The 23,923-nt window shown below is 39.6% G+C and overlaps 1 protein-coding gene across 1 annotated transcript in view; it reads left to right on the forward strand.

The window, feature by feature from the left end:
• CTNNA1 (catenin alpha 1) overlaps positions 1-23,923 on the forward strand; it is a 183,073-nt gene that overhangs the window by 40,709 nt on the left and 118,441 nt on the right. The window contains exons 4-5 of the mRNA XM_039464507.2: positions 16,325-16,491; positions 17,034-17,153. Coding sequence (XP_039320441.1) covers positions 16,325-16,491; positions 17,034-17,153 — 287 coding nt within the window. The remainder of the gene's footprint in view (positions 1-16,324; positions 16,492-17,033; positions 17,154-23,923) is intronic.

A 23,923-nucleotide genomic window follows, 5' to 3' on the forward strand; every position in this document is an offset into this window, starting at 1 on the left:
TTTTTTTAAAATAGAATTTGGTAAAAAGGTTTATGAGTAGAGCTAAAGCACCAAAAAGTAACTTTCAAGAGTTAGAAATCTCTTGGCAGGGAAGTTTTGGGTATTCATTCAAATCCAGGGCTGGATATTTTTTACTCTGTAAAACGCTCTGTAAAAGATGCCAAGTTGTTAAGTACATGGCAGTTTTATTGTGGGCTTGCCTGTGATGTTGGTTACTTGCTCTTTTGCTCCTTTTTTTTTTTTTCTTCCTCTGATACTACTCTTTGGGTAGAATTAAAAACAGTTTTAAAATGAGTGTTAATTTTCTGCAGTGAACATGTGTTTTGTTAGTAAGAGCAAAAATAAAAATATAATTTTGTAACCCAGAGATGAAACTAATGGTTAACATTTTTGTCCTAAACTCTTCCAGTTTGCCTTCTATGAATATGTTCACATGGGTAGAGATATGTTGGGTTTGATTTGCTTTTTTTCACATAATGTATCCTGAACATCTTTCAGTAATATTAAGTATTCTTCTACAACATAATTTTTAATGGCTGAGCACTGTCCTCTAGAGAGTAATATGATTCAAGAACATTATTTTATACCAGCAAACTAAAGACTTCTCTCTAATATTGTTATGTCAAGAGTTTTATTCACTTTTCACATTTTCAAAGGAGTATGGTATTTAAAAATAGTTATAATCATAGTTTTTTACTTTGAAGACAAGACTCCTATTGTTAAGTATACATCTGAGAAGAAATAAAAGGTTTTAGACAGTTAAAATCGTTTTGAGATAAAGAGAGCAAAGTTATTTGAGCAGGGTTATCTGGGAAATCTGTAGGAGAAGGGGGAGTTGGAATTCCAAGTATGCTTATGAAACTGATCCTGAAACCAGTAGTTTGAACATGTTTAAGATAGTCGATGGTGTTTAACTCCTCCTGGAAGCTTTTGTCATTTTAGCACAGGGCTGTTTTTGCTGGTTTGCAAAAGTATATTCAGGTGGGTGTCTTAAAATATCTTTTCTCTTCTGGATTTGGCAGTTGATAACAAACAATATGCTCTTGTAAAATGTTCTATTTAAGAAATGTCTACCTAAGGTCCGTGTAACCATTGAATCATCTTTCCTCCAGCAACTCAACAAAAAATTTTAAAAATGAGATTGGGGCTGTAAGTACCCGTTTATTTTACCACTTGGCTTACTCATATTTTGGATAAACCCCTCTAGTTAGCTGACTTTATAAGCTTTTACAAAAATATTTTGTAGTGTGCACTAGTTTTACTTTTTCATTTTTGCATGAACTAACAGCCATGGAATTTTTATACCTTAGAAAAAAGAAAATTTGAAGTCTGAGTTTTATTATCACACACATAAACTAAAGATATTAAAATTTTTATAATTTAAAATTTTTTTCTTACAAAAGTATATTCCTTATAGAAAGTAAAAATAAACAATAAACAATCACCCATTGGGCTGTGCGACCTTATGATTAAGCTCTGTTGATATTTTGGTATATGTTGGTTGTAGTCTTTACCATCTCATCCCTTCCCCAGGATATAAATACATTGTGATCTCCATTCTCACTTTCAGTACAGATTGTTATTTAAAGTGGAAATGAAAATCATTTTCATTAATAAAGAGACCTGGGGGGGGTGTGGATTGTATAATTTATAGAAGATAAGCTGTGTTTCTCTACTGAGCTGGCAAAAATTATTTTTTCTGGACCTTAAGCTATTTAAAAGTATCCTTAGTATTATTTGGGGGAAGAAGATATAACTTTGCCCATTGAAGTTCCTTGGAGTACTTTTCAAGGCAGTAGAGATGTTTCCATAGTGAATTTCTGAGGACCTGGGACCCTCAGCCATTACATTGTGGTTGGGAGCCTTTCTGGTTGTAGTATACTATAGAATTTTGGAATGCGACATTGTAAATGGGGTAGGTGAGGAAGATGACCAGTTCCTGAGAACTGTAAGGAATCCCAGCTTGGCTTGGAAAGTTCTTTTTTTTTTTTTTTTTAAAGATGGGGTTTCACCATGGTTGCCAGGCTGGTCTTGAACTCTTGACCTCAGGTGATTCACTCACCTCAGCCTCCCAAAGTGCTAGGATTACAGGCGTGAGCCACCGCGCCCGGCTCAGAAAGTTCTTTGAAACAAAGCTGCTTTAAATAAAAAAAAAAAAACAGTTGGTGAAACTAAGGCCCAGCAAGCCTTGGTTATAGCTTATTACACAAAAGGAACAATTGTTACTACTTTGTGCACTGTAGACAGAGGAGTGAAGGAAGCTCCCCTCATCCTTTACTGCTTCAACATTTAAAATTAAAAGCTAACATTCCTCTATTGTTTAGGAAACTTGCTATCATGACTTTATTTCTAACAAGGTAAGAAACAGCTGGTGCATGGATAATGACCATGTTCTAAATAGGTTTAAAGATTGGAAAAAGTAGATGGAAGAGTAGAAGGGGGCATAGAAGTATTTGTTGAACTTTGCATGTATTATCTCATTTAATTTTCAAAACAGCCCAGTGAGGTATGGGAGATAGAGTACTCATTTTACAGAAAAGAAAACAGCTAGAGGTAAAGCAACCAAAGTAACACAGCCGCCAAATAGTGAAGCTGGGATTTAGACCCAGTTCCAATACCTTGTTTGATGTATACCAACTAATATTCTGGGAGAAAAGTAGTGTATATTCATTAACATTACTTCATAGCATTCTTTGTTTTAAAGGAGCAATGTAATAGGCTCAGGTTAAAGCAAATAAGCCTTTTATTCTTTTTATCCATCACACAAATATTTTTCAAGCCTATCCTTTCCCTGTAACTTTATAAAGTTTGATTACTTTCAGGGGAATTTACTCATGATATTTGGTGCTTCAGAAAGTTCTTGATCTTGTCTTAATAAAGAACTGTGGGGTTTTTGTTTGTTGGTTTACTTCCTTTATAATTGCCCATTGTTTTTGTTTTAATTCCAGAGGAACCTATTTTATTCCCAGCTCAGTTAGGAGAGAACACCAGGGGATGACAGATTTTATTTCATGGCAGATGGTACAGTTTGAGTTCTCTTAAGTTTTATCTCTTATGTATCTTTTTTTTTTTTTTTTTTTTTGAGACATTTTTGCTCTTGTTGCCCGCGCTTGAGTGGAATGATGCAATCTCAGCTCAGCTCACTGCAACAGCTGCCTCCTGGTTCAAGTAATTCTCCTGCCTTAGCCTCCCAAGTAGCTGGGATTAGAGGTGTGCACTACAACGTCTGGCTAATTTTTGTATTTTTAATAGAAATGGGATTTCACCATGTTAGCAAGGCTGGTTTTGAACCTGTGATCTCAGGTGATCTGCCTGCCTCGGCCTCCGAACGTGCTGGGATTACAGGTGTGAGCCACTGTGCCTAGTCTCCTTTGTATCTTAGTTAATGCTAGATGTAATGTAGTTGACTGGAAACAGCTGGGACAAAGCCAGAGTACTCAGTTACATTCTCAGGTTTTATAACCATGGGACCTTGGACATATTTTCTGCCTGCCTCAGTTTCCCCAGTTTGCCCTTTTGTGTGCAGAGAGCACTTTCCATATCTTAGAAATTTATAAACTAATTGGCAGGTGTCTTTTTAAATTTGTTTTTTATTTTTTAATTTATTTTTTTTTTTTTTGAGATTGAATCTCGCTCTGTCACCCAGGCTGGAGTACAATGGCGTGATCTTGGCTCACCGCAACCTTCGCCTCCCAGGTTCAAGCGATTTTCCTGCCTCAGCCTCCTGAGTAGCTGGGATTACAGGCATGTGCTACCAAGGCTGGCTAATTTTGTATTTTTAGTAGAGATGGGATTACAAGCGTGAGCCACCGTGCCCACCTTTCTGGGCATTTGGGAACTCTTTTCTTGGTCAGCAGAAGCTGGTTCCCCTGTTACCTTGACATTTTTAAAGCCACATCTCTTAAATTATCAAACCATCCCTTGCTGGCATTAAATTCTCCAGCTCTAGATCTTTCACCTTCCTTTTGCTTTAAATTGTCATATAATGACTTTGCTTTTTCTCAAATCTTTCTAGTCTATAGGTATGCGTTTCTTTTAGCAGCTCTGCACCCACATAAAAACTGTGTTTTCAATATAAGATAAAGAAGTATTTTTGTAAAAAGTGCAGGGTTCTCATGCCTGCTGGTGTAGCAGCTACAGCTTCATCATTTTTTTCTCTTTTTATAGTGGTCTGCTGAATTCATTTATCTTGAAATGGTGGGCAACCACAGCTACAGACTTCAATTCACAGTACATATCAGGCACTTCAGCTTTTTCTTATAGTGTCATGGCTTTTCTTTACTTCTTAGTAGTACTTCCAACATCACTAGTGATACTTTGTATGAGCTCCATGGTGTTATTCAGCATTTTGAGTGTTGGGCTAAATGTGATGAAAATGTGCGAGAACTGCCGATGATCACTTTTTACTGCCATATGCAATTTACTGGATGTGAACTGCTCAGGTGGAGATGATTAGCATCACATGCACATGCATCATATGGCATTTTAAGCGGATATTCACAACTCCTGAGCTTACTGCAATAGCAATAGGAGATGGCTACAGAATTATTATAGTAGTACACTGTGTACTACATTTAATTTTGTGTAGTTAGGATTTAAATTGCATCTTTACATTTGTTTATATTTCTCTTGACTGCTAATGGCACCATGTACGGTCTGTGTTTGTGTGCATAAGTTTTGATAAATTTTAACTTTCTGTAATAGATTTGTGTATATTTATGGTGGTAAATGATAGACTAGTATCTAAAGATATTTTATGCATTCATGATATACCTAGCTTTTCTTAATTTTTTGGTATTTCTGGATTACATGTTTTTCAAATTGTTGCAAATCTCCAAAACAGTTTTCAATATGCTTATTGAAAAAAATTTATATATAAGTAAACCTACACAATTCAAACCCAAACTTGTTGGGTTGTGTTGTTCAAGGGTGACTGTACAATCTTCGCTGCTAGCTTTTAAGTATACAAATTGCTGTATAAATAACAGATGTGCATCATGACAAATCATGTCACTTCTTTCAAAGTCTGTTAGTGATAGTTCCCTACAAATCTGTTCAGTTTATGCAAAGCGTGTAATTGTATTGCTTCCTTTTCTCCTTGTCATAAACCCACATGAACTACTTTACGGAATTGAATAATTAAAAGAGGGAATTAGCCAAAAAAGATGAATGTGCAGCAAAGAAATGAAAAGTAATAATCCTGGAATTGAAATTTGATTAGGACATAAAGGGAAGAAATAGATGATTATGGAAATGTTGACCCTGCTGCTATTTAAAACTCTAGCTATGCAGCTAGAAGAACTTAGTGAAGGCAAAGTTCTTGATTTAAAGGAGGAACATGGTTGTGATGTCCAGAAGAATGTGTGACATCATTAAAAATGACACATTAAAGGAACTCTTGAAGATATTCATGACAAGTAAGTGTAGATGTTGGATAAAATACTGGAAATGGATCCAGACTTAGAAAGGAATATGATGATTCACCAAGGAATAAAAAAATGCTCACTCTGTGCCCTAATGTGACACAAAGAAGGCAGGGAAGCATTGTTCAAACTACTTTTGAAAATTTTTTTAACCAGGAAATGAAATATTTTAAGTCTCAGTGTTTATAATGTTTTAATTTAGTACACTGAATAAATATTGGTTGACTGTATTTATCATATCCCTATACATTTATAACAGATAATAAAGGATTTTTTTTTTTTTTTTGAGATGGAATCTTGCTCTGTTGCCCAGGCTGGAGTGCAGTGGTACAATCTCGGCTCACTGCAACCTCCGCCTGCCAGGTTCAAGTGATTCTTCTGCCTCAGCCTCCTGAGTAGCTGAATTACAGGTGTGTGCCACCATGCCCAGCTAATTTTTGTATTTTTAGTAGAGACAGGGTTTCACCATGTTGGTCTCTAACTCCTGACTTCATGATCTGCTCGCCTTGGCCTCCCAAAGTGCTGGGATTACAGGTGTGAGCCACCACGTCTGGCCCCCAGGAATTTTTAATTAAAAAATTTTATTTTATAGAGGTGGGGTCTCACTTTGTTGCCCAGGCTGATCTCAAACTCCTGGGCTCAATGGATTCTCTTGTTCTGACCTCTCAGGGTGCTGGAATTATAGTTGTGAGCTCCCATGCCTGGCTGACAAAATTTGATGGGGGCTTATTTACAAAAAAAAAATTTTTTTTTCCCTCCAAACATGGTGTTGGAAACTGACAAAATTTTTTTAAGGTCACAGGAGAATCATAAGTCTCTATGATTAATCTCTGATTAAGATAAGTTTGTCCTGTTTTCAGCTTTTATTGTATTTTCACAGTCTTGTGTTACTGTGCAAAGTGAAAATGATCAGTATTGTTATTTCAGTTTTATAACTGTGGAATCTAAGACTTATTTAGTGTCTAAGCTGCGGTTTTTGTTTGACTTCTGAGTTTATGATCTAACTTTCCATTATTCTGTTACCCCTACACAAAATTTTTATTTTCTGAGACAGGGTCTTGCTCTGTTGCCCAGGTCTGGAGTGCAGTAGTGCAATCCCAGCTCATTGAAGCCTTGACCTCATCGGCCCAAGTGATCCTTCCACCTCAGCTTCCTGAGTAGCTGGGATTACAGGCATGCACCGCTACACTTAGCTAATTAATTTTTTTATTTTTATTTTTTTAAATAAAGAGAGGGTCTCACTATGTTCCCCAGACTGTTCTCAAATTCCTGGGCTCAGTGATCCTCCTGCCTCAGCTTCCCAGAGTGCTGGGATTATAGGTGCTATATAAAATTAAAACTAAATAAAAGTAGAAAATAATTCCTTTAGTAGCCCTTGATCTTTTTCCTGAAAATGGGCCAAATTCTTTTTTTTTGTTTGTTTGTTTTGGAGACAGGGTCTATCTCTGACACCCAAGTCCTGAAGTTCAGCGGCACAATCATGGCTCACTGTAGCCTTGGCTTCCTGGACTCAAGTGATCATCCCATCTTAGCATCCCAAGAAGCTAGGACTATAGATGCATGCCACCACGCCTGGCTAATTTTTCTTTATTATTTGTAGGGGTGAGGTCTAACGATGTTGCCCAGGCTGGTCTTGAGCTCCTGGTCTCAAGTGGTCCTTCTGCCTGGACTTTTCAAAGTGCTGAGATCACAGGTACGAACCACTGTGTCTGGTCAGGCCAAATTCTTTTTTTTTTTTGAGACGGAGTTTCACTCTTGTTACCCAGGCTGGAGTGCAATGGCGCGATCTTGGCTCACCGCAATCTCTGCCTCTTGGGTTCAGGCAATTCTCCTGCCTCAGCCTCCTGAATAGCTGGGATTACAGGCATGCACCACCATGCCCAGCTAATTTTTTGTATTTTTAATAGAGACGGGGTTTCACCATGTTGACCAGGATGGTCTCGATCTCTTGACCTTGTGATCCACCTGCCTCGGCCTCCCAAAGTGCTGGGATTACAGGTTTGAGCTACTGCGCCTGGCCCGCAGGCCAAATTCTTAAAAGAGCAGTCTTATTTATAACTTGTTTTATTACCCTTGAAATCTGGTTTGTGCAGCTTCCAGAAAGCTGCTCTTCTTCATTGTCTTGTGCCAGCCACTTTGGCTTCCTTGACCTTCCATAATCTTTATAGATCTTTGACATGATGTTCCTTTTACCTGGAATGCTCTTCCTCCAGATGGCCACATCATTTTTGTCATTCCTTTGTCAAGACTGTCTTCACATCAAATGGTAATTTTCCAAGGGGGCCTACCTTTTTCCCTCTATTTTAAGTTGTACAGCCCTGTTCTCTCTTTCTGTCACTACCCCTGACCCTACCCCAGTACTAGTGTTTATTGTCTTTCTCTCCCACCAGAATGTAAGTGGAGCCAGGGATTTTTTCCTGGCCTGGTTGGTTGATTGCCTTGAGCATTTAGAATAATGCCTAGCTCATAGAAGGTGGATCAGTAAGCATATTTTGAAAGAAGTCATAAATGCTCTTGAAGGTTGCTATTGATAGGTGAATACTAATGAAACACAGTGAAGACCTTTTTTCTGTCTTCTGATCTTGTTAGCTAATATTAATCATTTCTACCAACCCTGTCTTGTCTCCTAGTTAGTGCAAAGCACTGAACTAGGCATTTTACAAGTTATCTTAATTGGCACTTACAGCAGATATTCTACACATTGTACAGAAGAGGAAACGGGCTCATGAAATCTAGTTTCATAGCTGGTAAGTGGCAAAGCCAGAATTTCAGCCTATATCCAGCTTCAGAGCCTGTGCTCTTTCATATTACTGCATTTGATACTACTTTTTTGAGCTATAACTCACATACATAAAATTCATCATTTTAAAGTGCACAATTCAGTAGTTTTTAGTATATTCATGAGATTATGCAGCCGTCACCACTGTGTAATTTCAGATGTTTTCATCACCCAAGAAGGAAACATGGTTTTACCTATTAGAAGTTAGTCGTCATTCTTCTCGCCTCCTTCCCACCACCCAGCAAGCATTACCTTCTGTCTCTTTGGATTTGCCTATTGTGGCAAAAGGCAATTTCATATAAATGGAACAATACAGTATTCCTTCGCTTAACATATGTTTTGAAAGTTCATGTTTCATATGTATCAGTACTTCATTTTTTCTTATGGCTAAATATTGCATAATGCCACATTTTTATGTCTCTTTTTCAGTTGGTAGATGTTTCAGTTCTTTCTACCTTTCAGCTATTATGAATAGTGACACTGTAAGCATTCATGTACAAGTTTTTGCTTGTATACCTATGTATTAAGTTGGTGCAAAAGTAATTATGGTTTTGGCCATTTAAAAAGAAAAGTAATGGTGAAAACTGCAATTACTTTTGCACCAACCTATATTAGTCCGTTCTCAAATTGCTGTAAATAAATACCTGAGACTGGGTAATTATAAAAGAGGTTTAATTGGCACAAGGTTCTTCTGCAGGCTGTACAGAAAGTATAGTGGCATTTGCTTCTGGGGTGGCCTCAGGAAGCTTCCAATCATGGTGGAAAGCAAATGGGGAGCTAGGCATATAACATGGCAGGAGGAGGAGTACATGGCAGGAAGAGGAGTAACAGAGGGGGTGGGGGAAATGTTACACACCTTTAAACAACCAGATCTCATGAGAACTCATTCACCATCAGAAGAACAGCACCAGGAGGGATTGGTACTAACCCATTCATGAGAAACCACCCCTAAGATCTACTTACCTCCCACCAGGCCCCACCTCCAACATTGAGAATTACAGTTTGACATGAGATGTGGGTAGGGACACAGATCCAAACCATACCCATCTAGCAGTGAAGTGACTGAGTCATATGATAACTGTTGGAAACAGATGCTTGATGCCACAAAGAAAAGTCAGCACTAAGACAAAGGATCTCTCAGCAAGCAATTTTTATTTCCTGTAGGAAGGGTACCCTTGCTAGCCATCTTGTCATGGGAGTGCAACAAACAAAGGAAAAGCAGATCCCTTACATATTTGAGGTCATCCTTTCTGCTGTGTCTGATCTTTGTTGTCTGGAGCCAGACTTCACAGTTTAAACTAAAACCTGATTGGCTAACAACTTAAAACTTTTCTAAACAGGTAAAGGACATAGGCTGCCAGTTGGGACTTGCCTGTGAGCACATCTGGCACATACCTTGGTTAAAGTACAAGGGCATAGAATATACTACGTGCCTGTAAGCATGGCATGTTTAACAGCTACATAGGATAGGGCTTAACAAAGAGATCTTAGCACACTTATGATTTATTCTTTAACAAGAAAGAAAACTTTGAAGAGGAACTTTTACTTCCCACAATAACTCAGCATTTAACCCTTGGAGGAACTGCCAGACCGTTTTCCAAAGCAGCTTTTAACATTCCCAGCATTGGGGTATGAGAGTTCTAATTTCCTCATATTCTTGCCATTTGCTATTATCTGCCTTTTTTTTTTTTTTTTTTTTTTTTGAGACAGAGTTTCACTGTGTCCCCAGGCGCCAAGCTGGAGCACAGTGGCACAATCTCGGCTCACTGCAACCTCTGCCTCCCGGGTTCAGGCAATTCTCCTGCCTCAGCCTCCTGAGTAGCTGGGATTACAGGCACGCACAACCATGCCCAACTAATTTTTTTTTTTTGTATTTTTAGTAGAGACGGGGTTTCACCATGTTGGCCAGGATGGTCTCGATCTCTTGACCTCGTGATCCACCCGCCTCGGCCTCCCAAAGTGCTGGGATTACAGGCTTGAGCCACCGCACCCGGCCTTTTTTTTTTTTTTTTTTTTTTTTGAGACTGAGTTTCGCTCTTGTTACCCAGGCTGGAGTGCAATGGCGCGATCTCGGCTCACCGCAACCTCCACCTCCTGGGTTCAGGCAATTCTCCTGCCTCAGCCTCCTGAGTAGCTGGGATTACAGGCACGCACAACCATGCCCAGCTAATTTTTTTTTTTTTGTATTTTTAGTAGAGACGGGGTTTCACCATGTTGGCCAGGATGATCTCGATCTCTTGACCTCGTGATCCACCCGCCTCGGCCTCCCAAAGTGCTGGGATTACAGGCTTGAGCCACCGCGCCCGGCCTTTTTTTTTTTTTTTTTTTTGAGACTGAGTTTCGCTCTTGTTACCCAGGCTGGAGTGCAATGGCGCGATCTCGGCTCACCGCAACCTCCACCTCCTGGGTTCAGGCAATTCTCCTGCCTCAGCCTCCTGAGTAGCTGGGATTACAGGCACGTGCCACTATGCCCAGCTAATTTTTTGTATTTTTAGTAGAGACGGGGTTTCACTATGTTGACCAGGATGGTCTCGATTTCTTGACCTCGTTTTCCACCCACCTCAGCCTCCCAAAGTGCTGGGATTACAGGCTTGAGCCACCACGCCCGGCTATTATCTGCCTTTTAAATTCAAGCCATCCTACTAAGCATGAAGTGATATCTTTGTGTGTTCTGATTTGTATTCCTGACGGCTAATGAGGTTGAGCATCTTTTCATGTGCTTATTGGCTATTTCTAAATCTTTGGGTGGAATGTCTGTTTAAATCCTTTTCCTATTTAAAGTTGGATTATTTGTCTGTTTTGTTTGTTTTTAAAGAAGCCAGGTCTCTCTATGTTGCCCAGGCTAGATGCTGACTCTTGGGTTCAAGCAGTCCTCCTGCCTCAGCCTCTCAAGTAACTGGTACTACAGGCACATGCCACTGCAGCCAACTTAAAAAAAATTATTTATTGTAAGTTGTTTTTTTTTTTTTTTGAGACAGAGTCTTGCTTTGTTGCCAGGTGCTAGGCTGGAGTGCAGTGGCGCAATCTCGGCTCACTGCAACCTCCGCCTCCTGGGTTCAAGCAGTTCTCCTGCCTCAGCTTCCCAAGTAGTTGGGACTACAGGCACGCACCACCATGCCCAGCTAATTTTTGTATTTTTCAGTAGAGATGGGGTTTCACCATGTTGGCCAGGGTGGTCTCCATCAGAGACCTCGTGATCAGCCCACCTCGGCCTCCCATAGTGCTGGGATCACAGGCATGAGCCACCGCACCCAGCCTGTAAGTTCTTTTATATTCTAGATACTAAATCCTATCATATATATAGTTTGCAGAAATTTTCTTCGACTTTTGGGTTGTCTTCTTACTTTCTTGATAGTGTCCTTTGAAGCACAAAAGTTTTAAATTTTGATGATGCCCCTTACCTTTTTTTTGTTCTATTGTTTGTACTTTTGGTGTCATAGCTAAGAAACCATTGTGAATCAGTGGTCGTGAAGACTTATACCAGTGATATCTTCTAAGTGTTACATAATTTTGAGCTCTAACATTTAAATTTTGATCAATTTTGTAAGTATATGGTGTGACAGAGGGGCCCAACTGAATTCTTTTGCATATTGCACTTGTCTTAGCACCATTTGTGGAAAGACTATTCTTCATTGAGTATTCTTGGCACCCTTGTTAAGATCGGAATGCATTTCTGGATTCTCAGTTATAGTTGATGGATCACTATGTCTACATTTGCTTTGGTTGACCAGTTTTCTCTTAGAAGTCTTACTTTGTTTTTGGCAGTCCTGGCTCTCTTCTGTTTCTTTTATTACAGGATCTTCCTTTCCTTATTCTGATGTTCTCAAGAGTTCTCTCTTTTTTTTTTTTTTTTTTTTTTTTGAGACGGAGTCTTGCTCTTGTTGCCCAGGCTGGAGTGCAGTGGTATGATCTCAGCTCACTGCAACCTCCACCTCCTAGGTTCAAGTGATTCTCCTGTGTCAGGAGTAGCTGGGATTATAGGTGCCTGCCGCCACGCCCGACTAATTTTCTTTGTAGTTTTAGTAGAGATGGGTTTTCACCGTATTGGTCAGGCTGGTCCTGATCTCCTGACCTCAGGTGATCTGCCCACCTTGGCCTCCCAAAATGCTGGGATTACAGGCGTGAGCCACTGTGCCTGGCCTTTTTATTTTTAAAAAAATCTTTCTCAACTCATGTTTTCATACAGCTTTGGCCGCCTTCTCCTGCTCAGAAACACCCTAGCTTGCAACCTTTAAATAATCTTCTGTGCTTAATCAAAGGTGATTAGATCTTTTGACCTCTGCCTTTGTAGTTTACTACTACCCTACCCTTTTCTGGGATCTCACTGTGGCTTTCTGATCCATCTCTCTGGTTAGGTTTATTATATGTACTTTAGATAGGTTAATCCTCTATAATTTGACTTTCCTCTGGTTCAGGGAATTAAATTTTGTTCGTTTATGGCCTTTCTACTTCTACCTTCTGCTGCTTCTAAACATATCCCTTACTCCTCAGACTAGATAATTCAGACTATATATTATGCCTCTAAGCCTAATTAATATATGAATTATAATACAACCTTCTTATTGTATACCTCAGTATGATAAGTGGCTCTACAAAGAGCATTAAGTATTGGCATTACAAATCCAGGCTCTGCCCTTTACTATTTAGGGGGCAGGAATTAAGTTAGTTAATCTGTGTAAGCTTTAGTTGTATTATTTATAAACAAAGGCTAATACTACCTACTTTCTAGGTGGGTGATAGAATTTTAAAAATATGTGGCCAGGCACGGTGGCTCAAGCCTGTAATCCCAGCACTTTGGGAGGCTGAGGCGGGCGGATCACAAGGTCAAGAGATTGAGACCATCCTGGCCAACATGGTGAAACCCCATCTCTACTAAAAATACAAAAAAATTAGCTGGTCGTGGTGGTGTGTGCCTGTAGTCCCAGCTACCTGGAAGGCTGAGGCAGGAGAATTGCTTGAACCCGGGAGGCAGAGGTTGCAGCGAGCTGAGATTGTGCAGCCTGGTGCCTGGCAACAGGGAGACTCTGTCTCAAAAAAAAAAAAAAAAAAAAATATATGGTGCCATAGAGTAGATATTTAATAAACGTTGGACTGTTTTTTGTTGTTTTTTGAGACAGAGTCTCGCTCTGTCACACAGGCTGGAGTGCAGTGGTGTGATCTCTGCTCACTGCAACCTCTGCTTCCTGGGTTCAAGCGATTATCCTGCCTCAGTCTCCCGAGTACTGTAACCGATACTACAGGTGCCTGCTACCATGTTTGACTGTTTGCATTTTTAGTAGAGATGTTTCATCATGTTGGCCAGGTGGGTCTTGAACTCCTGACCTAATGTGATCCACCTGCCTCAGTCTCCCAAAGTGCTAGGATTACAGGTGTGAGCCACTGTGCCCAGCCAGTGTTGGACATTATTATGTTACTGTTCCTTCTGCTTAAGGAGGTGGTAACTTCCTTAACTCTGCTACCCACATCCTTCCTATCCTTTGAGGGATGGGTTCATTTCAGAGTACCATTCCTTCTATAAAGCTGTTGCTGGCATTTCGTTTCTTCCCCAAACTGGTTGTTGGTGCTTCATCCTTTGAATTCCCATGACACTTTGTGTTTTCTTTCTTACAGCTTGTATGTTAAAATGTACATAACTTCTTAATGGTCATATCCATCTTTTCTGGATAAGTTATTTGAAGGCAGGGATGGTATATTCAGCTTTGTGTTTTGGAAATGAATTTGTTTGTTTTTAGTGTGTAGTAAGTGCTAAGTAAGGTGAAGTTCTGCTTATTATATAAGGTCAACATCTCTTGCTTACTCTCTCGTTTGATAGTAATATTGTTTAAGACAGTACACACACACACACACACACACACACACACATTGTTTAAGACCGCCCCCCACACCCCCCCAACACACACACAGAGGTTGACTCACGCATTTTTTGAGACGGAGTTTTGCTCTTCTTGCCCAGGCTGGAGTACAGTGGTGCGACCTCGGCTCACTGCAACCTTGACTTCCCATGGTCAAGCAATTCTTGTGCTTCAGCTTCCCGAGTAGCTGGGATTACAGGCACCCGCTGCCATGCCTGGCTATATTTTTTGTATTTTCTTCGTAGAGACAGGGTTTCACCATGTTGGCCAGGCTCATCTCAAACTCCAGACCTCAGGTGATCACCCGCTTTGGCCTCCCAGACTGATGGAATTATAGGCATGAGCCACTGTGCCCAGCCTAAGACAGTATTAATATTTTTTAAGGCAAATATCTCTTTCTGCAAGGCTTTGCAGATAAATTCTTCCTGAGTGAAGTATTCTTTAGTATATTTCCATAGCACCTTGTTCACGAGGCTATTTAATTTGAAGTGCATTGTAATGCTCTATAATTTGTGAACCCTTTGAGACTAGGTGCCTTGTGTTAACCAGCTGTTAATTGTCTGTCTCTCCCTCCATAGAGCTCCAGGAGGCCACTGGCTGTTTCTTGTGTTTTGGATCACAGACACCCAGTACAGCCCTTGATGTGTGATGGGTGCTCAAACATTTGTTAAACAGAAGAATGAATGCGCTACATCTTTTAAAATACCATGAGATGTCAGCGTTAATATTACGAATCCATGTAATGATTGCCATATGTCTGTGTCTTCCTGAAGATCTAAGAGAAGACTACGTTAGATCCAGGAAAACCTTTTAACTCTGTAATTCCCCTCTTCTGGTTGTACTGTGTATCCAAAGATGATAGCCAGGAGAAATTTGGTAGGTCTGTTGAGAAATAGGCAGGCTACTTGAAAGTGCCTTTTGTTGTTGTTGTTTTTAAACAAATTCATGGAAGACATGAGAGAGTGAATGGCTTTTAGGCTTTAATCTGAACTGAAGTGGGCTTGCTCAGCCAAAGTAGGGAGTAATTGCTTTTCCAGGATTCCAAAGATAGTCTCCATACAGGCCTTATTTTTATAACCAGTGGACAAGATGCAACACTGGCCCTTTAGTTGTTTCTAGCTATAAGAAAAGAGTGACAGTAGGCACTGGAAATAATTTTAGTAGACAGATTGACAGAAAATATAAGTTCCACAAGTTACTAGGAAATGTTATACATTCTTAAAATTTTTTTTTTAAGAGACAGGGTCTTGTTCTGTCACCCATGCTAGAGTACAGTGGTGCAGTCATGGCTTATGGCAGCCTCAAACTCATGCGCTCAAGAAATGCTACTGCCTTAGCCTCACAAAGCACTGGGATGGCTGGTGTCAGCCACTGTGCCCAGTCTATAAATAAATCCTTGAGCTCAGGAATATATAAATGGGATATTCCTAATAGCTATGGTAAAAGCTATTTTATATGTTTTTATTTAGTTTTTAAAAAAATTATAGATACAATACCTCTTCATTATAGAAACTGTTTATAAGTACCAAATATGTAAAGAGGCAGTGTGTAAACTAATCATAACTATTATTTGCCTTTTGACTCCAGTCTTTCCTCTGTATTTAAAAAGAAACATATACATTTATAATTTCATTTTTTTTGCTTAACATTTTTCATATATATAAAAATATTTTAATAGTCAATTGTAGCTACACCATGATTTACTTAACTACATGTTTATTGTTGAACATTTGAACTTTTGGTAGTGATTTGTGAAGGAAATGAATGAATCAGTGGCTGAACTCTGTATTTTCACATACCAGTGAGTCTCTTTAATAAAGGCTGTACACATTATATAGTTGAGATGATTAATGAAGTGTGGTGGTTCTGCATAATTGTTGCCCTGTTCTGTGTTGTTCTGTGGATGTGAGTAGATTGCGTTAGGTAAGTTTTTTTTTTTTTTCTGTTCAAATCTTGAATCTTTCTCTTTTTGGATACACATTGTCCCTTTTTTGGAAAGGAACATTAATAGATCAAAGAGAAATATTTTTAAGTCTCTTGATACATAGTATCAAGTCACTTTCTATATATTTTGCTTTCACCAGCAATATATGAAGGTGCTTTTTTAAGTGATAGCTGTAAAACAAACTAAAGTACAGCAAACAACAAAAATGAAGTCTTAAATTTGTGCATGAAATATACAATGTTTGGATTATTTTTATATTTTTTAAAATGTAGATCAGTTATTTGGGTTAATTCTTGCTGAGTTTGTTTTTCATTTTGTAAAACAGGTGATTTGATGAAGACTGCTGCGGGAGAGTTCGCAGACGATCCCTGCTCTTCTGTAAAGCGAGGCAACATGGTTCGGGCGGCTCGAGCTTTGCTCTCTGCTGTTACCCGGTTGCTGATTTTGGCTGACATGGCAGATGTCTACAAATTACTTGTTCAGCTGAAAGTTGTAAGTATACAGGCCTGTGTCAGTAATTTGTTCTATCACGGTAATACTGCTACTGACCTTCTTTAGTTCAGCATTCCCTAGGATTTAGTTTGGTTTTGAATTTGGTTTATCTCAATGGACCAGGGATGTTTTTGTTTAATTTCCACTTACTCCTCTATTCCAAGTATATATCATGCTGACTGTTGTGAGCCAGTGTTGTCTTGGCTGTAATGAAGGGCTTGTAGCAAAGATACTGTTTTGACTCCTTCCCTTTTTCCAATAGTGATTAAATATTTCCTCGTACTAGTAAGAGTTCTGGAGTTCAGAAACCAAGATACGTTAAATTTTGTACTTTTTAGTGTCTTTCCCACTTCCTATGAAGATCCTGTGTAATCACTGTTTAAATGTTAGAGGACCGTGCAGACTCAAGAGAGTTAAATTTGGATTCCTTTTTGAGTATCTGTTAACAGGAATGAAAATTTCTAGAATGTCATTGTCTTTATTTACAGACTTACATTCAGAATTTTTGTTTTTTTCTGGTCTTTTTTTTTTTTTTTTAATAGGTGGAAGATGGTATCTTGAAGTTAAGGAATGCTGGCAATGAACAAGACTTAGGAATACAGTATAAAGCCCTAAAACCTGAAGTGGATAAGCTGAACATTATGGCAGCCAAAAGGCAACAGGTACAATCATGATTTGGGAATATATTAAACAGTTGTTTATTTTACTATCTAGAGGGAAAAGCTCATTCTGCCATTTTCTAAAAGTACCATGACCTACCTTTGCCAATATAGTTCCATTAAAAACATTTAAACTAGGGTGTCTTTTCAGAAGTGTGCTGTTAATAAAGTTGTAATTACATTGCCTTCATGTTACACTCCTATTTAATTCTTGTGAACATTTTAAGTAGCTTGACAACTTGTGATGAAGGTAGTGTCTGGAGAGGTAATAGGTCTTTGTGTATTTAAGGATTAACCTGAGTTAGTGGTGCAGTTTTTTTCAGATTTTTAATAAAACCTTAATCCATTAAAACATACTGGAATTATCTGTCAGAGAGTATCTCCATACCTTGCCCCACCAGCCCTGTGTTTTACGTTTTGATTGTTTCTTACTAATTGTTAGTAGTTTCCATTGTGTGGCATGAGGATCAGTGTCACTTTTCCAAGCTCCAGGAGTACTTTGGAACTTTGACATTTTCACTGTTGGGGTGCTTTGAAACCTTTCCTTTATCCTTGCTTTTGGAGGCTGTGTGTTTCAGGTGTATATTCTCCAGGGAGAATACATACATTGCTATCCATCTTCTTATACCTTTCATAGTCCTGATCAAGCTTATACTTTGAATTCTTGTTTTAAAACAAGCCCCGAGAAGAATTGTTGTTGTTAGCTAATACCTTTATTCATTAGGATACTTTGCACTGGAGATTGCAGAAAACCCAGCTCCCAAACTGCTTGAAAAATGGGGGATTTATTTTCTCATTAACTGTAAGTCTTGAGTTACGTTAAGTGACTTCAGGGTTGTTAAATATAAGAGCTTTGCAGTATCATCAAGGATCCAGGTTCTTGTTATTTTTAATCACTGCCATCTTCAGTGTGCCTGGCACTGGGGTGGCTGCAGAAGCTTGTGCATGACATTTGCACATATCAATATGTCCACTGAGGGAAAAAAAGAACCATTTCTTCCATGTGTCTCTTCATAAGCAAACAATCTAGAAGCTCCTAGCAGACTGGTCCTAAATCTGAATTGTGCAAAATGCCTATTTCTGTTATCACTGGTAAGAGGAAAGGAGTATGGCTGACTCGGAGTAATCCAGATCCACCTTCTGCTCTGGATTAAGGGATAACCTTCCTGAGTACAGAAATACCCAACAAAAGGTCTTACAGGTAGTAGGAAGTTGTGTTGGGGGTGGGAGTAGGGAATGGATTTGTGTAAGCAACCCACAATGACTGCTATAGACTCTTTTTATTAAGGCAAGATGATTGTCAGTAAATCCTTTAAAAAAAATTTTTTTTGAGGCAGGGGTCTCACTCTGTTGTCCAGGTGCGAGTGCAGTGGTGCCATCACATAACATCAGTTTCCCCAGGTGAGGTGATCCTCCCACCTCAGCCTCCCCAGTAGCTGGGATTATAGGCACAGGATACCACACCTGGCTAATTTTTGTATTTTTTGTAGATACAAATACAGGGTTTTGTCATGTTGCCCAGGCTGGTCTTGAACCCCTAGGCTCAAGATATCCTCCTGCCTTGGCCTCCCAAAGTACTGGGATTACAGACATGAGCCACTGTGCCTAGCTAAATACTATTAACGTTTAATATATGACAGCCTCTGCTCTGGAGATGTCTTTGTCGTTTGGTTATATTTACATTAATATTAAAAATCTATGCCATAGGGTTGAGAGGATTCAATTAAATAATGTATGTATAGTATTTAATATAGCGCCAGGCACTAAGAAGGGCCTTCTTAGTGGGCAATTGGTGAATAATAGCCTATTGCTTAAATTTCAAGTCATAAAATATGATCAGACTAACTGTATGTATGAGATGCTGGTTTTGCATTTTTAGTACTTAAGATTATATTTGGTGATATAGCTAGGTTGGTATGCCTAAGTTAGTGTAGGCTCAGTGTGCTTTTATCATTTATTTGTTTGTTGGCTTAGTTTCCATCATATTAATTACAAGTGTCTTTTCTTTTTTGCTGGAGTGAATTGACCCTGAGAAGAACTTGTTGAATAGATAGTAATCCTGTAAATATGGCAAGTTGGCCAAACTGTGTTCACAGTTTGTTCTAATGAATGGTTTTGATACAAATTCTCATTGGAATATGTGAAATAAAGATTAAGTTATATTTAAAAGATACAGTTTGGCAAATACATTAAGACTGCCACTTATTAGCATGCGTCATTGCAAAATGGTGGAATAAGTAGATAGATGGTGTTCTTGAGGTGAAATATTATGATCATCTGGAATTTTGTATGCTATTCAAGAAACCTACTAGAAAGTAATGCTACCCGAGTTTTTGTTGTTGTTTATTTTCTTCCAAAGCCAAATACATCTTAGTGCCTACGTTTTCATACCGTGTGCCATGGATCTGTGGGTAGTTCCTGGTACTTAATCCCTTATGTATTTTTTTATGTTTTTTTTTTTTTTTAAAGTAGTAGTAAATGCCAAACTTTTCTGAAATAAGATGTCACAGAAATAATTGGAGTTATTATATACATTCTGGATAATCTTCTGTTTGTCCTTGCATATTGTTTCCCCTTCCATATTATTTCCCACCCTTGTTTACCCTATTCTCTGCCCCAGGGACCTAACCTGTCTAGATTTCATCGGTGGGCTCCTGCTTGGGCTTGGTGAGTGGGAGCACCAGCAGGAGGTCAAAGGAGATAGAATGAGGCTAGGGTGTTACTCTCAGGCCTCTTTCCTGCTGGGTGTCCTGGGTTGCTAAAAGTGATGGCTTTCCTGTCGGGTGGTATTCTCTACACATCTTCCTCCCTGGTTTTGATAACTACTGCCTCTTCTTGTCTCTTCATGCCTAAGTGTCCTACCAGCTTTGTAGTTTCTCTGTATTTTGCATATACTTTTGCATAATAGCATAGTCTCTAAACTGCCTTTGAGTCACCCGATTTGATTTTCTATTTTTTTCTGCCAGGATTTTGAATGATACGTATTTCCATCTTCTTTGGTTTATAGTAAGTCATGATCATTTATGGTTTTCCTTGGGCCTAATTCTTTAGGCTTTAACCTTAGCCTCCTAAAAGAGAGTTCACTGAGTAGACTGGTCATGGGCTCCTGTGTGCCCCCTGTTCACAATATGGCCTTTTATAGACTTGGGCCTTGGTGTATATTCAGTAGACTAATGTGTTTCTTGAGAATCAAACAAACTCATTTTATCCTAAGGGCCTAGCCTGACGGAAACTTATTCTTTCTTTTGGGCACTGTCCACTGGCCTCCTTCCCTAGAACTTATTCCTCCTATTTAACTCTGTGTTTGTATCTGATAACTAGCCTTTGGCTACCCACCTTTCCCCACTACACTTCCTCACTTCTATGAGTCAACTTTTTTTTTTTTTTTTTTGAGACAGAGTTTCGCTGAGTCAACTTTTTAAGATTGCGCATAAGTGAAAACATATTTATCTTCCTGTGCCTGGCTTATTTGACTTACCATAGTGTCTAAGTTCATACATGTTGCCACGAATGACAGAATGTTGTCTTTTTTTTAATAGCTAAATAGTATTTCATTGTGAATATATGCCACATGTTATTTGTCTGTTGATGGACACTTTACGTTGATTCCATATCTTGTCTATTGTGAATAGAGCTGCAGTAAACAGGAATGCACATCTCTCCTTGACATACTGATTTCCTTTCTTTTGAATACCCAGTAGTGGGATTGCTGGATCATATGATTGTTCTGTTTTTAGTTTTTTGAGGAAATTCCATACAGTTTTCCGTAATGGTTGTGCTGATTTACATTCCTACCATCATTGTATAAGCGTTCCCCTTTCCCTGCGTTTCCACCAGCATTTTTGTTTGTTTTGCTAATAGCCATTCTAACTGTAGTGAGATGATACCTCATTGAGGTTTTGATTTGCTTTTCTCTGACCATTAGTGACGTTGAGGATCTTTCCATATACCCTTTGGTCATTTGTGAGAAATGTCTATTTAGCTCATTTGCCTTTTATTATTATTAATTTTGAGACAGAGTCTTGCTCTGTTGCCAGGTGCCAGGCTGGAGTGCTGTGGTGCAGTCTTGGTTCACTGCAACCTCTGCCTCCCAGGTTCAAGCAGTTCTCCTGCCTCAGCCTCCCAAGTAACTGGGACTACAGGCGCGTGTTACCACACCCAGCTAATTTTTGTATTTTTAGTAGAGACGGGGTTTCACCATGTTGGCCAGGATAGTCTGGATCTCTTGACCTCATGATCCGCCCGCCTCAGCTTCCCAAAGTGCTGGGATTACAGGCGTAAGCCAGCATACCAGACCTATTATTATTTTTTTAAAGACGGAGTTTCACTCTGTCACCCAGGCTGGAGTGCAGTGGTGCAATCTTGGCTCACTGCAACCTCTGCCTCCTGGTTTCAAGCGATTCCTGCCTCAGCCTCCTGAGTAGCTGGGACTATAGGTATGCACCAGCATTCCCAGCTAATTCTTGTATTTTTAGTAGAGTCAGGGTTTCATCATGTTGGCCAGGCTGGTCTTGAACTCCTGTCCTCAAAAATGATCCACCCACCTTAGCGTCCCAAAGTGCCTGGATTACAGTTGTGAGCCACCGTGCCTGACTACATTTGCCTGTTTTAAAATCAGACTATGTGAGTTTTTGCTCTTGAGTTGTTTGTGTATTCTGAGTAATAATCCCTTATCAGACTAATAGCTTGCACATATTTTCTCCTGTTCTTTTCTGGTCTGTAGGGTTTCTGCATAGAAATCTGCTATTAGTCTAGTGGGGATTCCCTTTTATTTGACTTGATGCTTTTCTCTTGCTGTTTTTAGAATTTTATCTTTGTCTTTGACTTTTGACAATTTGACTATAATGTGCCTTGGGTGTATAACTACCCAGTAACTACAACTACCTTTTTGATTGAATCTCTTTGGGGACTTTTTGGGTGTTTTGGGTCTGTATGTCATATCTCTCCCCAGACTTGGAAAGTTTCCATCTATTATTTCTTTAAATAGATTTTCTATGTCTTTCTTACCTCTGGAATTCCTGTGATAGGAATATTTGTTGACTTAATGCTCTCCTATAAGTTTTGCAGGCTTTCTTCACTCTTTTTCATTCTTCTTTTTTTTTTTCCTCTCTCTCTCTTTGACTGGGTAATTTCAAACTACCTATCTTCAAGTTCTGAGATTTTCTTGATGAAATCTTTTGAAGCTTCCTATTGTATTTTTTACGGAATTTGTCGTAGTTTTTCATCATTACATTCTTTAACTGCATGATTTGTGTTTGGTTCTTCTTCATACTTTCTTTTTGTTGAATTTCTCACTCACATCCTCATTTTAGTGAATTTTCTATCTAATTTTATTGTATCTCTTAGAGTTTCCTTAAGATAATTATTTTATTATATTTTGTTATTACTTTTTTGAGACAGACTTTCACTCTGTTTTCTGTCACCCAGGCTGGAGTACATGGCATGATCTTGGCTGATTGCAATCTCTGCCTCCCAGGTTCACATGATTCTTGTGCCTTAACTCCCTTCTCTTCAGACTCCACCACCCACCAAATAGCTGAGATTACTGATATGAACCACTGCATCTGGACAAGATTTTAAATTCTTTTTCTGGCAATTTGATTTCCTTTCCCCCCACCTTTTTTTCCCTTTTTTTAAAAAAAGGGAGGGTCTTGCTTTGTGCCCAAAGCGGTGTTTTCTTGGCAGCCTCAAGTGATCCTCCAGTCTCAGCCTCCGAAATTGCTGGCGCTACAGGCGTGTCACACCCAGCTAATTTTTTTTGGTAGAGATAAGGTCTTGTGTTACGTTGCCTGGGTTGGTCCCGAACTCCTGGGCTCACAGTGACTTCCTTTTTATTGGGTTCTAGTATTAAAGAGTTACGTTCCTTTGTTGGTGTCTTATTTACTTGCTTTTTCATGTTTCTCCTGTCTCTGTTTTGATGTCTTTGCACCTGGCAGGACAGTCACCTCTTCTATAGTCTTTTAAATGGCTTTTATAGAGACTTTTCCTTGAAATTGGATTTTAGTGTGCTGGCTGGAGAGTGTGTGGTGACTCTGTGTTCAGGAGGAACATTGGTACAGTCTTCATGCAGCTTCTTCATCTGTGTTCAAAATCAACAGTAGCTTTGGGTGCCTCAGTTGCCAAGGCTGTAGAAGATGGTGGTAGTTGTGGCAGTCATGTAGGTCCTTGATGTCAAGGGCTTTTGGGATTCTCCTCCTGTTTATCCCACAGTAGGTGGGGTGATCCTTCTTTGTGTCAGGTATGACACAATGTAAGCAGCTGCTGTGGCACTGGCTTCCAGATACAGGTGCTCGGAATGGCTGTGGGACCGGGGTCCCAAGTTCAGGGTTTTGTGGACTTACTGTGGCACCTGTATCTTGGGATGTAATGAGTGCCTGGCTTTGTTCTCTCTGGCAGAGTTGGATGTCGGTTGCCCATAAAGCCAGGATCTGTGAGTCTGAAGCACTTCAGTAGCTTTGGCCTAGGGGCCTAGGTTGAGGTGTGATTCTTCCCCTAGGGAGCAGGGCACAGCATTGGCACAACTAGGGAAGAAGGGGTGCTCTGGAGGTTTGGGCCCAGGGAGCCAGGGTGTGCGTATCTACAATTTGGGAACCTGAGCCAATAGGGCTCAGTGGCAAGTTGGGGCCCAGAGGATGAGGTACCATGCAGCAGTGACTCTGGTCCCTCGGATGGTGGAGCGTGGCAGTATCCAAGGCTCTGTGAAGCCAGGCGCAACAGCAGCATGTATCGCAGAATGGCAGTTGTGTGTGCTCTGGATGGGGTCAGGGTACAGC

This window comes from Saimiri boliviensis, chromosome 1 (genome assembly GCF_048565385.1).
Source record: "Saimiri boliviensis isolate mSaiBol1 chromosome 1, mSaiBol1.pri, whole genome shotgun sequence".
Lineage (NCBI taxonomy): Eukaryota > Metazoa > Chordata > Mammalia > Primates > Cebidae > Saimiri > Saimiri boliviensis.